The sequence below is a fragment of the Meriones unguiculatus genome, chromosome 21 (assembly GCF_030254825.1).
Source record: "Meriones unguiculatus strain TT.TT164.6M chromosome 21, Bangor_MerUng_6.1, whole genome shotgun sequence".
Classification (NCBI taxonomy): domain Eukaryota; kingdom Metazoa; phylum Chordata; class Mammalia; order Rodentia; family Muridae; genus Meriones; species Meriones unguiculatus.
The window spans coordinates 17392318-17410399 of NC_083368.1; the positions used below are offsets into that span (position 1 = coordinate 17392318).

Sequence of the window (18082 nt, forward strand, 5' to 3'; positions counted from 1 at the left end):
CTGGAACTGGACTTTACAGATGACCCTGAGCTTCTTGTCTGTGCTGGAAATGGAACTCCTAATTGCTCCAAACTGTTATCTTTTAGAACAGAGACTATCTTAGAAAATATCTGTGCTCTAAACAAATGACTAGTGATTTCATATAGTACCTGAAAGAAAATGTGAATTTTTTTATGTATGATTTAGCATCATCATTAAAATGCTGGCTGGCTTACTGTCCCTGGGCTCTTCTCTTCTGTGAACAATAGGCAATTAGGTGGAATTGATTTTCAAGAAATCAGCGTTTCATTTTGCAAATAAAATTAAGCCAAATAAAATATTTTGATAAGCTTTTTTCTTTTTCATGCTTTATTAAAACTATTCTAACTAATATTTGAACATATTTTTTAAATGTGTGTAATGAACTTGCTGTGAGAAATCTCACTTCTTTATAGGCACAATTTCTCTGCTTCATTCTGCAGCATCTGTCAGTGCTGGAATTTACAGCAGTCTTAACAAATATTTCTGCTGAGTACCTAACTTAAAGAACTAAGAATTTGTATTTTACACATATAAACATAACAAAGAGCCCAAGGAGATTCTGTTTACAAGATGACTTCCATTTCATTCTGCTGTAAGGGTGTATATGGTAGCATCTTTTTAAAAAGTATTTATCCAACTCCTTTATTTGTATAACACCTTCTATAACAACGCAGGAATACATATTAATTTGTTTGCGAACATATTGGACATAGCATATGACCATTAAATTGTATTCTTGAGACAAAGAATAATTATAAAGAACTTACCAGTTTCTAAACATTCTTAATGAACAAACTTTTGGGTCTGAAGCTGGACCAGGTACTTGTTGGCCACGCCCACAATTTCTGTACCACCTTTACCACGCCCACAATTTCTGTACTACCTTTACCCCAGCACACCTTGCAACAGAACAAATTGTAGGGTTTGTGGCTGGGTTGGTGGTCCAGTCCCTCCACTGGATGTCTTGCCTGGTTACAGGAGATGGCAGCTTCCGGTTCCTGATCACCAGTGCTAGGAGTCTCAGCTGGAGTCATGCTCATAGAGTCCTGGGAGTTTCCACTGCACTAGTTTTCTGGCTCCACCCTGAGATGCCTCTCCACAATTCCAGTTGGTTCTCCCACTGCTCTTTCCCTCAATCCTCCCCACACCTCATCCGTCCTATTTCCATCCCCACTGGTTGTCCCCAGTCTACCCACAATATCTATTCTATTTCCCCTGCCCAGAGAAATTTATGCACCCCCCTTGTTTCTCAGCCCCATCTGGGTCTATGGATTACAGCATGAGTTTCCTCTGCTTTATGGCTAATATCCACATTAAGTGAGTTTGCATTTCTGGGCCTGGGTTACCTCACTCAGGGTAATTTTTTTATAGTTCTATCCATTTGCCTGCAAATTTCATGATGTTAATTTTTTAGCAGCTGAGTTATACTCCATCGTGTAAATATACCACATTTTCTGTATCCTTTCTTCAGTTGAAAGACATGGAGGTTGTTTTCAGTTTCTGGATATTATGAATAAAGCTGCTATGAATGTGAGAAAGCTATTATTGTATGAAATGAAAAACAAAATGACTGATGTTTTGCTTACCAACATTGATATTATTACACCTAAAATAATATCTGTTGCCAAAGGTTTGGAAAATAATCTCTAACATCATTTGGAACATGGCCGGCAACAAGAACAATCTTTTTACATCAGATGACACCTATCTATCCCTGGACTCTTAAAAAAAAAGAAATGTATATGGCATATGAGTCACTCATGAGCACTATGCACAAATAACAGAGACCAAACAGAATCAATCAGCACACACATTCATACACTATCGGCTTCACCCATTCTCACATTATCAGTCTACCCTGGTAACTCTGACACTTGTGTTTCTGTATAGCATTGTTTATGCTTGAAATGTACTTATACTCCTCTTTACTGCAAATTCACCTCTAATCACACCCATCCCCCTGGAAAACAACTGCTTTTGAGATGGACCTTCTTTTGTGAAAATGTTTCTTGCAATGCCCTTCCTGCGGGTTATAAAGGTTTATGTGGGATAGGCCGTATTATATCCACTTTGCTCCTCAAATCTTTGCAATCCATCAATTTATACATGAGGATAGTTAAAATATTCAATGCCTGAGGATATCTAATAAAAGCTGATCAATTACCCACTCTTAGACTTTTGCCTTCATATGCAAGTGTTAATACAAGGGTGCTTCCAGAAATGATTTAAATGAGGAGGAAAGATTTGCCCTGAACTTGGGTACACAATTCTTATTGATGCATTTCCCAGACTCAAAAAATGGGGGAGGGCATATGACATTATCAACATATATTGTATAAAAAACAAATAAATAAACTGGAAAAGGGATAAAAACTGCAAAAACCATCCAAGTAGTAGTTTAAACTTCTGTTTGCTTCGAGACTACAGTGTGTGGTTTCTGTCTTGACCACTGCTTCTAGGATTTTTGTATTTATTCAAAGAATTTTTTTATAAAGATTACAAAGAGACAAGGAAGCTATTCCAAAGCAAAGTGATAGTGCAAAACAGACCTGTGAAGAGGGACAGTCAGCCCTTGAGTGACAGGACACTCAAGGGCTTGATTGTATTCTGAAATTTCTATTCTATGATTCAATAGAAGTAGGAGTTTGTTAAGTGACTAACACTGCTGATTCTCTGATTGACAGGCTTGGATTTGGTAAGCCGTTCCTAGCTGCACGAGCCTCTACCAGGGATGCATGTGATTTTATGCAAGCCCAGTCATGCATGAGACAGTAATTAGGCAGTTCTCAGGAAGTGGAGGCTCAGAGAACTATTCTCTTATTGCACATGCAATTAGTCCTGGCTGGACTTGCCTTTTCATCCTCACACCTGGACATAAAGGAGATTAAATGTGAATAGAAATTGCCCACAAAGCAAGAATTATTAATAGTAGTCACAGGCAGAAATCTGTATTGCGTCACTTGGTTTCCAGTGAACAGGAAGACTGATGTAGGCAGACTTTAGGTTACCAATAGCCCAAGTAGACTCCTCGGTTGCGAAGCTGTTCTCCATGCCTTGCAACCTCACAGCGAACAGACTGCTTCAGTCTCCATTAGCATGTGTTCCTGCGCTATGGCCGTAACCCAGAAGCTAATAGTGCAATACAAAGTGCTTTAACTTCGTCAGCAAAGCATCTTTTGGTTTTTGGTGAAGGGAAAAATTTCTCTTGGAGAAATTTTCTGGTTGTCTCACTGCAATACCTCCAATGCATTCGTTCATGTGCTGCAACCCGGCTGTCTGTATGAGCCTGGGGAAGCTGTAACGACTTGCTGGTGGTGTCTAATACTTGCTTGCTTTTTCCAGAAGCTAGGATGAAAATTGCCCACGTTGGCAGGTTCTACAGAAGGAAGAAGTATTAACGGCTTAGTTTTTCAGGTTCTTTTTCTGGGAATTACCCTTTAAGTTGCAAGGGCTGATGGGAAGTAGTTGGATCATAGGCTGTGCCATTACAGAGAATTTTAAGACTACCAGCTCTTTCCCCTGTCCACTTCACTCTGTTTCATCACTGGGAATGTGTGTTCTGTCAGGAGTTTCTTACCCCAGTGTAGTGCTTCTCCCAGGCCTGCACACCAACGAGAAGCTGAATGAACTTTTCAGTACTGGGGTGTGGCTCATCGGTGAACACGCTGCTCTTCTGCAGCGCAAGCGCTGTTTGCAGCACCCACGCGGTGGCTCACAAACACCTATAACTTGTCTTACAGAATCCCATCTTGTCTTCTGGTCTCTTCAGGCACCAGGGAAGCATGAAGTGTTCTCACTTACATGGAGTCAAAACACCCGTATGCATAAGTCATGGTTTAAAATAACAAATTTCCATTTAGACGGGAGGATTACTATGGGTGTCGTGGCCTATTAGTGAGAAGCTGAGCAGCATATGGTCTGGCAGACACTATTTTTGTTTTGTTTTGTTTTGTTTTGTTTTGTTTTCAGAATGACTCATGAATTGTAGCTAGAACACCATATATATCCTGTTGCCAATACATCTCAAGCTACACAGTAAGACTGACTGATAGCCAGTGACATTGGTGAAGGCTGCCCATGCCATCCATGTTTAGATGAGGAAACTCCCTTGGGAGATTTGTACAAGCTTATATGTCCCTCTGTGGTGGCCGAGAGACCAAGACGTCAGCTTGTTGAACCCCAGCACCCATCTTCTTGTCTGTTATTTCATACCTCTTCCTGTCTTTGGTTTAGTCAATCTAGGTTCCAAGAACAAAGAAGAAGGAGGTGACTTCCTGGCTCTAAGCCCACCTTAACAATCTGTGATGTGAACTCACCCTACATCTGGTCCAGGGCCTCTTCAGCTCCCTAGGAATAGAATCAAAAGGTGGCCTTAATGGCAGTGCCATATCAATTATCACAACCCCCCAGATCATCCTAAGGACTGTGCTCCCAAACACAGAAAACCAAACAGTATGTGCCTTTCTAGATCCATGAGTTAGGCAGCCACAGAAGATGGGGTCTGTGCAAACTGACAAGTTTTATGCCATCATGTGGCTGATTGAAGAGCATCTCTGAATGTTGTCTGACATTTGAAAAAGGTGCCTGAAGATGGTAACGTTGGTTTTGGACAGCTGTTGCAAAAAAACTAAACACAAAAACCTCTAATATGTAACTTTTCTTTGGTAACTATAAATATGATGAAAAGGAGAAAAAACTTTTTGTAGAACATCTCATTGAGATGTTGAGAATTAAGAATATGGCTTAAATAAATTCTAGAGTTGGCCCAAAGTTCAAGAATATGGCTTAATGAAATTCCAGAGCTGGCTCAGTCATTCTTGTGGAGGAGGTACGACTGTCTCCCAGCCCTGACCGGCATGGTGACTTAAAAACAACTGTAATGCTGTCCTAGGGGATCCAGTGTCCTCTCTGACCTCTGCAGGCACCAGACACACATACGGTGCACATACACACATGTAGGCAAAACACTATACATGTAATATAGGAAAATACAGAGATCTTTAAAACATTTTTTAAATATGGCTCAAAATGTTGACTAACATATTTCCTACAAATAATTTCAATGTATGACATCTGAGAATATTTTTAACATAACTGATATAAATATATTAAACACTTTGTTTCTAAATTATTTCTTTTACTTTTTGAACTTATTATATAATTTCATCATTCTCTTCTCAAAATCTTCCCATATATACCTTTTTACTCTGACAATTAATTCAATTAATTGTTGTTATGTTAATTAACATATGTATTTGCATAAATGCACATATATATTAATATATGTTATTAAAGAGATAATTGCAAACTGTTCAAGCTGTATAATGCTACCTGCATGTGTGCTTTCAGAGATGACCATGTGGAAGTGGATAACCAGCTGATCTGCCATTCCCCGGGAAGACTATTTCTTCTTTTCTCTAAGAATTCCCCATATACTGTAGCATGCCTGCTGTTGTCCTCACTCAGTTCCTGTGTAGGCAGTCATGTTGGTGACTATAGCGCACTTTCCTAGGAGCCACAAACTGCGACATTCAGAATGTGTTCAGCTGGAAGCACAATGATGAAACTAAAGTGCGCACTTATAAAAACCAATTTTTTAATATACTTTTCAGAGTAAATCCTGGGTTGGTCCGAAACCAACCACGTAGAAAGACTGTATTCCAAATCATGAGAGTCTCTTTCTTGTAGCAGGATTACAGGGATTAGCCTATGCACACAACTGGAAAATGCCGTTTATTAAGTGACTACACATGAGCAAAAGCCATTTCAGCAGAGGACACCATACAGATGAGCTAATACACTTCTCAGAATGTGTTGTTTGTATTCAGTGTTGGGATCTGAGGATTAGTCAGCATCACCTTCCAATAGCAAACACTTTCTGTTACTTCTTCCTTTGACCAGTGAAAGCAACCTATTTATTATATAAACTTGGTGAAAGTAAGCTTCTTGGAATATTGCGAAGAGAATCCTTACAGAGTTAAAAACAGAAATTATTTTCAGGGTAACTATACTTTGAAACAATTACTAAAAAAACTTGTGTTGTTGAAAGTTAAGTAACATTGGAGTTCACTTCCTTAAGAGCTTTTTTAAAAGATTTATTTGTTTATTATGTATACAGTATTCTGCCTGCATGTACGCCTGCTTGCCAGAAGAGGGCACCAGATCACATTATAGATGGTTGCGAGCCACCTTGTGGTTGCTGGGAATTGAACTCATGACCAGTCCAGCCAGTGCTCTTAACCTCTGAGCCATCTCTCCAATCCCCTTAAGAGCTTTTAAAGCAATTACCTAACCCAGAATCTTGGCTCAGACTCTACTACCGAGGCACCTAGAAGCAGGCTCTGGGGTTTCCTCCATCAGAGATTAGAGTCTAAGAAGCAGCGTCGTGGACAAGGGGGACGGAGTAAACCTACCGCTCAAAGCGCCTCTATCTGGACACTGAATCAGCCAGCACAGCCGTCAGGGCCGCGCACATACCTCACCCACAGTCCGACTGCTTCTGAAAGGTAAAACACAAACTTTGCTTCCTTCTCTATTCGGTGCTTTTCGTTCCTAGGAAGGGACGTTCTAAAGCGCACACACACCTGTGCTCGTGGACACCCTGTGAGCGAGGCCGACCTTTCTCACCTGAGCTCCTTGCGTTTAGAGTGAGAAGGCCCCGCTGGTTTACACTTCCTTCTGTTAGATGTAAAAAAGTCCCACTCTTGGAATGGTAAGCAGTAGCTTGTGTGATGGTGTTGTGGACTTTGCGCACTGGTGTGTGGCTCTTGGGGACAATTATCATCTCGGGGGGAAATTTTTTTATTTAATCTATATATTTATATCTATATATTTATATGTCTGTATTTTATGTAACATTATGTTAATCTTGGGTAGATGATAATCTATATGACCTTTTTGGACATCCTGTTTCTTCACCCTCCTCTCTCTACGCAATTGCTTAGAGAAAGAAAGGAAAGAAGTGTGAGCAAGAGTGGGTTTGTGGTGAGTCTTTCAGCTTGTCCGTTTTTATCTACCATGCTCGTTGTGCTCAGATCACCACGTCCAGGTTCTCAAGTCGGCTCAACCTTGGCTCAGAAGGTGTGGATCTGTTTCGGTAGTTGCTTGTCTTTCTCCCACAGAGGATGTGCTCTCATTGAAGGAAAAGGACCAGAAAAACAGGGATTCTCAGAAAGTTGATCAATATAGCATTGTGTCATATTCTTTTAGGGTGAACGCTCCACTCTGGAGAAGTGAACCTAAAAGAGGAACGAATCCATCCTTGTTTTTGCATCTGCCTTCAAGGTAGACAGAGCCCTCATGTCGTCCACACTCATCCCTCTGGAGACAGATGAGTCGTTTCCTTCATCACGACTAACCGTTTTAGTTTAAAAGGGGAAAAAAAAAATCTCTGCGTAGGTCACAAGCTCCTGAAACTTGCGATCTTCCTGAATCCCGGAAGTGTGGGAGAATTCCGGGCACGTGACACCGTGACTGCTTCTTTCTCGTCGTTCTTGATTGTGCTCTCTACAGCGGTACACTGCACAGAATTTTCACTAATTCTTGATTTATTAGTGGGGACAATATATTTGCCAAAACAAAAGAGTAAGATTTTTTTTTAAAGATTTATTATATATACAGTGTTCTGTCTGCATGTACACCTGCATGCCAGAAGAGGGCACCAGATCTCATTATAGATGGTTGTAAGCCACCATGTGGTTGCTGGGAATTGAACTCAGGACCTCTGGAAGAGCAGCCAGTGCTCTTAACCTCTGAGCCATCTCTCAAGCCCAAGAATTTTTTTTTTATATTGTAAAAATTGGTGAAAAGGCAGTCTTTCCTAATGAGAAAATGATTAGAGAAGCACATACACGTTGTTAGAGAAAAACATCACCGAAAAAAGAGAGATGGCATTTCTTCCTTTTCCAGCCTCTTCTGGGCTCTACAGGGCCTTGGAGCAGCACTTAAGCACATAATCAAAGGAAGAAATAAGCAAATGGATGGAAACCGTATAAATCTGCCTCCCTGTGCTGAGAAATAGCAGACTACCAGAGTCAGATAGGAACCTCAGGCAAAAGAAGAACTCAGTAACAGTTACTTGTGAACATTTTTCATCTAGACTGGAATTCTCCAGATTTCCAGTAAAATGAAGCCACTCTTTATGGATGTGTGCAGAGTCCCTTTTGCAGACTGAGAGAAGGATTGTAGCTAAGGTTGAGATGCCTCTTTGGCTCCAAGGCCTCGAAAGAATCCTTTGAGTACATGGTAGAGAAACTATGTAGCTATAAACAGAGAATAGTGGTTGTAAGGGCACCATCTGCTGGAAGAAGCATAAGAAAGCAGTTCAGATTCCACTCATCTCTTTACAGATGAGCAGTGACAATTATCTTCCCTTTGATCTAACCTTCAGGCTACCAAAAATATAATTAAATATTTAACAGTCCTATGATAAAGCAATAATAACACAAAAGCTAACTGTATGATTAAGTATTATAAAAACTACTAATTAAATTAAGTATCTTGTTATAAAGCAAATTTGTACTTTGTGTTACTAAAAAATGTCTCTCTTAAACTTCTGGAGGTATCACCATCCCTGATTTCAAGCTGTTCTACAGAGCAATAGTAATTAAAAAAACAAACAAACAAACAAACACAGTATTGACATAAAAACAGATAGGTAGATCAACGGAATCGAACTGAGGACCCAGAAATAAATCCACACACATATGGACACCTGATTTTTGACAAAGAAGCCAAAACTATACAATGGGGAAAAAAAAAACACCTTCAAAAATGGTGTTTGTCTAACTGGATGTCTGCATATAGAAGAGTGCAAATAGATCCATATCTATCACCCTGCACAAAACTCAAGCCAAAGTGGATCAAAGACCTCAACATAAAAACAGATACACGAAATCTGTTAGAACAGAAAATGAGAAATAGCCTTGAGCATAGAAGACAACTTCCTGAATAGAAAACAGCTCAGGCACTAAGATCAACAATTAATAAATGGGACCTCATGAAATTGAAAAACTTTCATGAAACTGAAAAGCTTCTGCAAGGCAAAAGTCACGGTCGACAGGACAAGATAGAAGCCTTTAGTCTGGAAAAAGATCTTCACTAACCCTACATTGGACAGAGGGCTAATATCCAAAATATACAAAGAACTCAAGAAATTAAGCACCAACAAACCAAATAATCAAATTAAAGAATGGGTACAGAACTAAACCGAAAATTCTCAACAGAGGAATCTCTAGTGGCCAAGAAGCACTTAAAGAAATGTTCAATGTCCTTAGTCATCAGGGAAACACAAATCAAAACAACTCTGAGATTCTATCTTACACCCATCAGAATGGCTAAGATCAAAAACTCGAGTGACATGCTGGTGAGGATGTGGAGAAAGGGGAACCCTCCTTCACTGCAAACCCACTTGTACAGCCACTTTGGAAATCAATCTGGCGCTTTCTCAGACAACCGGGAATAGCTCTATCTGAAGACCCAGCTATGCCACTCCTGGGCATACACACAATATGTGCCACCATACAACAAGGACATTTGCTCAACCATGTTCAAAGCAGCTTTATTCGTAATAGCCAGAAACTGGAATCAACCTAGATATCCCTCAACCAAAGAATGGATAAAGAAACTGTAGTATGGAGCTGGAGAGATGGCTCAGAGGTTAAGAGCACTGGCTGCTCTTCCAGAGGTCCTGAGTTCAATTCCCAGAAACCACATGGTGGCTCACAACCAACTATAATGAGATCTGGTGCCCTCTTCTGGTGTGCAGGTGTACATGCAGACAGAACATTGTATACATAATAAATAAATACATCTTTAGAAAAAAAAGAAACTGTAGTAGATTTACAAAATGGAATACTACTCATCCATGAAAAACAATGACATCATGAAATTTTCAGGCAAGTGGATAGAAGTAAAAAAGATCATCCTGAGTGATGCACATCCAGAAAGACACATAGAGTATGTACTCACTTATAAGTGGATACTAGCCATAAAGTGCAGGATAGACGTATTCCAGTGCACAGACCTCAATAAGATAAGTAACAAGGAGGAGCAAAAGGAGGGTGCTTAAAGGAAGGAGCTCAGAGAGAAACAAGGGTGGAGATCAGACCTGAGAAGAGCTGACGTGGGAGGGCAGAGGCCTGCAGAGAAAGAGAAACTGTGGGTGGGGACATCTCTGTGACCAGCTGGAGACCGAAGTCAGGTCTGAGAGGACATAAGGGGGACTCTAGCTGAGACTCCTAGTAGGAGGGGCCGTGGAGAATGAAGAGGACACCTTCTAATCAGACAAGACTTCTAGTGGAGGGAGAACACCAACCCACCCACAAAACCTTCGATCCAAAACTTACCCTGCCTACAAGACCTGCAGCGACAAAGACAGAACAGATACAGAGATTGAGGAAATGTCCAACCAATGCCTGGCCTAACCCAAGACCCACCTAATGGAAGAGGGCCAGCCCCTGACATTATTAATGATAGTCTGCTGATTGCAGACAGGAGCCTATTTTGTCCTCCGAGAGGCTCCACCCAGCAAAACAGATGCTGAGACTCACAGCCAAACACTGGGCAAAGCATAGGGAGTCTAGTGGAAAAGTGGGGGAAGGATGAAAGGGCCAAGAGGTGACAAGAGCTCTACAAGACCAACAGAGCCAGCTAACCAGGACCCAGAGGGGCCTGTGAAGTCTAAGCACCAGCCAAGAACCATGCATGGATTGGACCTGGGTCCTCTACATTCCTGTAGTAGATGGGCAGCTCAGGTTTCATGTGAGTCTACTAGTAAGGGAATCAGGCCGTCTCTGACATGGACCCTGTTGCCTGTTTTTTTATCACTCCTCGCTGATCTGACTGCTTTACCAGGCCACATGGGAAGAGGATGAAAGTCCTCATGTGACTTGATGAGCTGGGTGTGGGGGGGATCCCCTTTTCTGAAGAATAGGGGAGGGGGTGGAGAAAGAGGGTGGGACTGGGAGGAGAGGAGGTAGGGGGCTACAACTAGGATGTAAAGTGAATAAATTAATTTTTGAGAAGAGCACAGCCAGGTGTGGTGGCTCCTGTAGTCCCAGCACTCAGAAGACAGAGGTAGGTGGATCTCTGAGTTCGAGGCCAGCCTGGTTTACAAAGCGAGTCCAAGGCTACACAAAGAAACCTGGTCTCAAAACACACACACACACACACACACACACAGAGAGAGAGAGAGAGAGAGAGAGAGAGAGAGAGAGAGAGAGAGAGAGAGAGAGAATAAGATCACTACCACAGTCTTTGAGCCAAATTTGAAGCAAGCTTTAATTAAATTCTGACCAGGTCCACTCCTGGGTTCCCAGGGAAGTGGCCTTGAGTTACATTTTGTAGCTTAAAAAGGCAAAACCCATCTACTCACTAAAGCACGGTCAAACTCCCAGTGGCTAGCCACTTAGAGAAAACTGAGTCCTCCCCTCCCCCCCCCCCCAAAAAAAGAAAGCATCAGCTTTCTTTATCACAACTTTTGAGAGTTCTCTTTGATGGCTTCTTTCTTGTCTTGGCTATTTTGTTTGGGGGGGGGCGTTGTCACAAAAGCCTTCTGCCCTTTCTCAACTGTGAGTCTGCAAACATCCACACTGCTGCAGAAAAAGCTTCCCTGCCCTTCACAGTCAGTGGGAGCACAGACCCTGGACACAGTTTCTGGCAACAGCATGGACCACCGACATCCACAGATCTCTGGCATCAGCACATGCCACAGACCTCAGCGTGGTCTCTGGTGGGAGTACAGATGGAGGACATCCACATGGCCTCTGGGGCAACACAGACCAGATACCAATATGGTCCCCAGCAGCAGCATGGTCCATGGACATCAATATGGCTTCAGGCTCACAGACCACAGACATCTGCATGGCCTTTGGTGGTAACACAGGCCACACGCATGTAACACCTCAGGGAATTATCATCTCTACCAACTCAGACCCTAGCTCTGTCTTCCTGTCTAATGTCACCCATCATTAACTCATGTTGCCAGGGGTCTCTCTCTACACTGGTGTATCCAGATTCTTGGAGTCTTGTTCAAAGCATTGAAGAAGCACACAGGACAGAAAGTAGCTAATAGTTTTATTCAGAAGCAAACAGAGTACAGGCCAGCCAGGCTGCCTGAGGGCACTGGGCTGTGAGGGAGTCCCTCAGGAGCCTGGTTACTTCCTAAGATTTCTTTCCCAGTTTCAGGAGGAGAGTGAGGTATTTTGCTGGGGGTAAACTGAAGTATAAGTAGTTTTCTAATTTTGTTTGTCTTGCTTTATTTTTAGAGTGTGTGTTCATTCATTTATTCAATGCATACATGTATGCCAAGCGTGTGAAGGTCAGAGGGCAACCTGAGTCCATTCTCTGCTGTACAAGTCCTGGGATCAGGCCCAGGCCATCCATTTCACAAACTCTGTCTCAAAGTAAACAAACAAACAAACAAACAAAGTAAGTATGGACAGAGAAAAAGGCACGTAGATGAGACTATAGTGAAATAAGATTGGTCACAAATTGAAGCAGCTGAACTTGGTGATGCATCCACCAGAGAATGTCTTATGTGGGCAAGTGCCTAAAGAACACTTTAAGAGGCCATCAAATCCCCTGCAACTAGAGTTCTAGGTTATGAGTCACTTGAGGTGGGAACAGAACTTGGATTCTTGCAAGAACAAGTGCTATCAAATGCTGAGTCAGCTGCCCCAGTATCCTTTAATTTTTTTCTAATACCCTTCAATAACTTAAAAATGTTTTTTTTTTTTTTAATGTAGGCATGGAAATGTAGGCATTCAAAGAATAAAACAGTGATAGCGGCACTTGCCATCTAAGCTGCTCCATCGTGTCTGGCTTTTTATACCATGTGTCTTATGTCTGACATGACTCACATTATTTTTGTAGACTGGATTTTTAAAATCATTTCAGTAACTGAAGAGCCTGTTGATCTAGAGCGCTGCTTCTGTGTCAGACATAACGTTGTGCTGCCTCGTCAGAAGGCTGCACTGGCCTGACTCTTTGTTCCTAACTTAGCTGGGCAGCTTCTTCCTGCACCGTGCTGCCCCGTCTTCCTGGTTTCCATCTCTGTCTGCAAATTAGGTTATCTGGGGAGTTTAAGAAAACAAAAACTCGGTGGTCCAGCCTGCACCGTGGCATCAGTCAGCTGAGGCAGAGCAGTGCTCTGCTCAGTTCCTCAAGTGCCCTCTGCTGTGCTGGGAGTTCCAGGTGGCAAGGCCTGCACCCTGAAGGCTGGCTCAGCACCCTGAACATGCATTTACGTGACTGTGTCTAACTGTGACACAGGTTAATTTCATATAAGATGAATCTCAACTATTTAGTTGCAGAAAAGCCAAGAGTATTTAATCTCTTCTGGAATAGCTGAGAATCGCAAAGTTAACGGATGCCTTCCTTTCTCTATGGACAGCCCTGTGTTGGTGTTTGAGGGCATGGTCTCTTCCAGCACAGGCTGCATTTCATTTGTGCAGTAAAAAGATAGTCAGTGTGACCTACAACCCGAGTAAACCGCGCCACAACTTCCTCTACCTGAACACAATTCTACTTCTCAAATGTTCAGTTCTTCTCATGCTCACTTCTGCAGCTCTAAAAAACTTGGGTCTGTGTACTACAGATGAAGTTTTGACCGATGATGGACATTTAATAATTTTGGATAAATTCAGGGATGAAGTGTACGCTTTTTAAAACTCTATTACCATGGTAAGATTTTAAAGTATCAGTATCATTGAATATAGGTGCTACTTCCTTTTCTCGTGTGTGCGTGCGTGTGTGTGCGTGTGTGTGTGCGTGCACGTGCGTGTGGTTTCTGCTGCACTGTGTACCTCTGTTGTGAGCAGCCACATGTGCCGGGTACTACAACTGCATCCAGGTCCTCTGGAACAGCAGCTTCTTGACAGCCGAGCCATCTCTCCAGCCCCTACCCTGCAATTTTAGATTGAGCTGTTACAGCACTGACAGTACTAAATAAATGCCATGTCAGGGGGAAAGAAAGAGACCTTAATAATTATATAACTCTTCCAGCTAATTAAGCTCAATTTGTGTAAAAGCTTTCCTCTCGGAGGTCTGTTCATCAAGGGATCACTGCTTGGGCTGGGGATGTTGGAGGAGCCCTCGCCTCCCAGGAGCAAGGCTCCAAGTTTGAGCTCTAGTACCACGCACACAAAACCCTCACTTCACACAGCCCAAGACCAAGGACTGTTACAAGGAAAGAGAGAGAGAGAGAGAGAGAGAAAGAGAGAGAGAGAGTTTTTTGACACAGGTCAGGGAGATGGCTCAGCCGGCAAGGACCTGAGTTTAAACTCCCAGCTCCCAGCCGGGAGTTGGGAGTTAACAGCCGGGCACAGTTACACACCTGTAAGGCCAGCACTGGGAAGGTCAGGTGGTTCCCCAGCGCTCACTGGCCGGACAGTCTAGCTGACAATGAGACCAAGGCACAAAGTAGCAGAGGAAGGCACTGGACATCAACTCCTGGCTCCTCTTGCATGTACTCGGTACACACCTAGACACACATACACAAAGGATTTTTATCTTCATCAGCTACGTAAAAATTACCACAGGCAAATGCGTGAAGGGGTACCTGCCCTCTACAATGTTTCCACCAGAAAAAGATGCCCATTGTCACAAGAAATGGAACCAGGAAGGGCTGGGGAGTGCTCAGTGGTAAAGTACTTGTCATTGACATGCAAGCACAGAGTTCTCTCGCTAGAACCATGTGAAAAGTCTGCCGTGATGGTACACTTGTCAGACCTGTCTATGGGACGCAGGGCCCTGGGCTTGCCCAAAGCCCCAGTTAGAGATTCTGTCTCTAAAACAGGGTGGACATGTTAAGAAACAATAGCCAAGGTTCACCTCTGACCTCCACAGGCACACACACTCATATAGCACAAATATGCACACATGCCTGCACATGAGTACATACAAATACAACTAAGATACACTTTAGATGGGAAGATAGGAGGGACAGACATGAGAATAGAATAGTAAGAACAACCATGGCTTAACCACCATCTTATAAAACTATTGTGGGGTGGTTTGGGTTTTTTTGTTTTGTTTTGTTTTGTTTTGTTTTTTGTTTTGTTCTGGTGGGACAGACAGGATCTCACTATATTGTGCAGGAGAGTCTTGAACCCGCAGTGATCCTCCTGTCTCAGCCTTCAGAGTGCTGGGTGTCCTCCACCACTCCCAGATCAGTGTATTTTTAATATAAACATATGAATTCCCAAACTGGATACAGGAACCTCAACTACCAAACCTATATCCATAAGTGAGTATTTCTATAATGTATTGGCTGCATTCAGCTTTCTCCAACAAGTCCCCTTGATCAGCACAACGGAGGTCAGGTATAGCTGACCTTTGCTCTGGCACTGTCTCAGATGTTTGCATTCCTGTTTGTATTGCAATTCTCTGCTTCTCACAGCTGGGTTTTCTGCTCTTTGTTTTCTTAGAAACAGGAAGACAGAGGAAATATGGTTATGATAAGAAATGCGTCTACCAAGCTTTCAGTTGTCCAGTTTCATTAATTCAGAACTTTATCAGACAACTTCAATCCAACTGTCATCTTTGTTAAACCACCTTTTTTCTCAAAGATACATCATTTTCCAGTGTTAGGCCAGTTTGTCCTCAGGTTAAGCAGAATCTCAACATCTTGCTGAGCCAGTTTGTAAATTCCAACTTCATTTAAGGCTGCTGTGGCAGGAAGGTGCTCGGAAGCCGACTGCAGAACATCTTTCAGGAGTAATGCAGAACCGATATTCAGATTCAGAACGATGCAGGCTTCTTTTACACTGTGTAGGAAAACAAGAAAGAGAAGAGACCCTCTTTGCACCATCCCTAGAATGACAATGACCTTTGGGGTCTACACAGCCATTCTGACTATCTATAGATGTACTATTTGGCTCTTTAAATATGCTGGGACCACACAAAGCGTAGGTAGGATCATTAAGATTTGTTTTAATACATCATTAGAGTTTGTCTCAGTACACTGGAGCTAACAGATTATTAAATGTAGCTGTGATTTTAGGGAAAATTAAGACATAGGAAAGATAAAAGGAATAAAATGAATGCAGCAGAAAAGGCAAAAATGCAAGACAAACCAAAAACATAAATAAGTTGGGGATGGTGGTACACTTTTAATCCCAGAGCCCAAGAAGCCAGAGCGGGAGAATCTCTGAGTTCCATGCCAGCCTGGTCTACACTGTGAGCTCCAGGCCAGCCAAGGCTACACAGCAAGGCTGTCTCAGAAAATCAAAATCAAACAGGAAGGCAGTTTTGATGGTTCCGTGGGTAAAGTTGCCTGCTGGCAAGTTTGATAACCTGAGTTCAGTCCTTGAGATCCACATGGTAGGAGAACAGAACCATTTCCCACAAGCTGTCATCTGGCCTCCACACACATCAACACAAAGTTAAATTTTTAAATACTAATAAAAACAAATAGGGGCTAGAGATTTAATGTATTAGGTAGGGTGCTTGCCCAGCGTGAATAAAGCATGACAGGCGCTTGGGAGTACTGGGTTGCATAACTGTAATCACAGCACTCAGAAGACAGAGGCAGGAGGATCAAAAGCTCAGTGTCATCCTTTGCTTTTGCGTCTGGGTTGAAGGTCAGCCTGGGATACATAAAATCCATTTCAAAAAAAGAAAAGCAAACTGGAAACAACCATAGCTTCCTGGAAGCAAGCATTTATGATTTAAAGGAATTTTTCGGAATTGCAAAAACCCTATACATACTGTAAATTTTAGATTGCCGGTAACCATTCTAATGTTTATAACTATACTTAGAACTAAAGTTAATATTAAATTTAGAATCAGAACACTGATTATCCTTTAGTCTGGGCTACTGTGAGACACTAAACCCAGCTGAGATTTCTTATTTTCTGAAGGTGGCAGAATTACACTTGCATTCATTTTCCGTTCACTCGCCCAGGGGTAAGCAAGCAGCGTTGAACCAGGTGCTAAGAAGCAAGTCCAATGTGTCCTGTACAGCTGGTTCTGGTCAGCTCTCTGAGGACGTGGATTGCACACATTATTTTGGTTTCCCTATTGTGTTTTGAAAATAGAATAGGTGCACAATGAATGTTTTAAAGTTTTAATTATTTAATTTTTTTTAGGTTTTTATGTTATTTTATGTATATGTTTTGCATACATGTATGTCCATGCACGATGTCTGTGCCTGATGCCTGTGGAGGCCATTACAGATGGTTGTGAGCCACCGTGTGGGTGCTGAGAACCAAACCTCAGTCCCTCTGCAAGGGCATCAAGTGCTCCTAACTGCTGAGCCATCTCTTCAACTCAGATTTTAATTGATATTAGTACAAATACCAATGACACTCTGAAATTGTTAAAAAGAAGTCAACTCCTCTAGCATTTGGACACACCAATATTCATGGTCAGACATTGGGCTTACTGTTTAAAATAGTTTTCCGGTCTCTTGCAATAGTGAGAAAACAAAGGGAAAAGATTCCTCGTCATGTCAAACTGCAGCTGGGCTGCTCCTCCTTCATTGAAGTGATTGGCAAGGATTATCTGAAACCAAGAGCAATCCATGTGATCACATCCATGTAATCCACGTAATGGTATCATTCTCAGCACAGCCCTGGTCGCCATGGACTTACCTCCTGATAGATGTAGGTATCCAACTTTTCTACAAGCATTTGCCAGAAAATTTTGAATAAGGAAAAACAAAGCTGCTGCTCCAGCTGAAGCAGACGGTCCCGTAAGGTCAGCAAAAGTGGGCAGGCTGAGCTGGACAGGGACATCACGGCCTGTTCAGACTGAGATGGCAGAGACAACCATCTGGAAAACAAATAACCTTCACAAGGATGAGCCTTACCACTTTGTACCTTTAAGATCTCATTTTAAATCTGAGGAAATGTATAGTCCTGGGGAAATTCTGGAGTTTAAAAAGAAAAAAGTAATGTGTCATGTTAAAAGCTCTACCAGAAAGAAATGTATCTATATTTATATACATTAAATTACTTAACGTTTCCTTTAAAATACCCCAAATTCAGTTATTAAAGTTAAAACTATATAAGTTATAGTTAAAAACTATAAAAACTAACAATTATGTAAAGTTAAAAAC

General features: G+C 42.1%; 1 protein-coding gene across 2 annotated transcripts in view; it reads right to left on the bottom strand.

Moving 5' to 3' along the window:
* Window positions 1-12079: 12079 nt before the first annotated feature.
* Rint1 (RAD50 interactor 1) overlaps window positions 12080-18082 on the bottom strand; it is a 30553-nt gene continuing 24550 nt past the window's right edge. For both annotated transcript variants that reach the window (XM_021661441.2, XM_021661442.2), the window contains 3 exons: window positions 17616-17796; window positions 17408-17526; window positions 12080-15788 (listed from right to left, as the gene is read on the bottom strand). In XM_021661441.2, coding sequence (XP_021517116.1) covers window positions 15596-15788; window positions 17408-17526; window positions 17616-17796 — 493 coding nt within the window. In that variant the 3' untranslated portion in view covers window positions 12080-15595. The remainder of the gene's footprint in view (window positions 15789-17407; window positions 17527-17615; window positions 17797-18082) is intronic.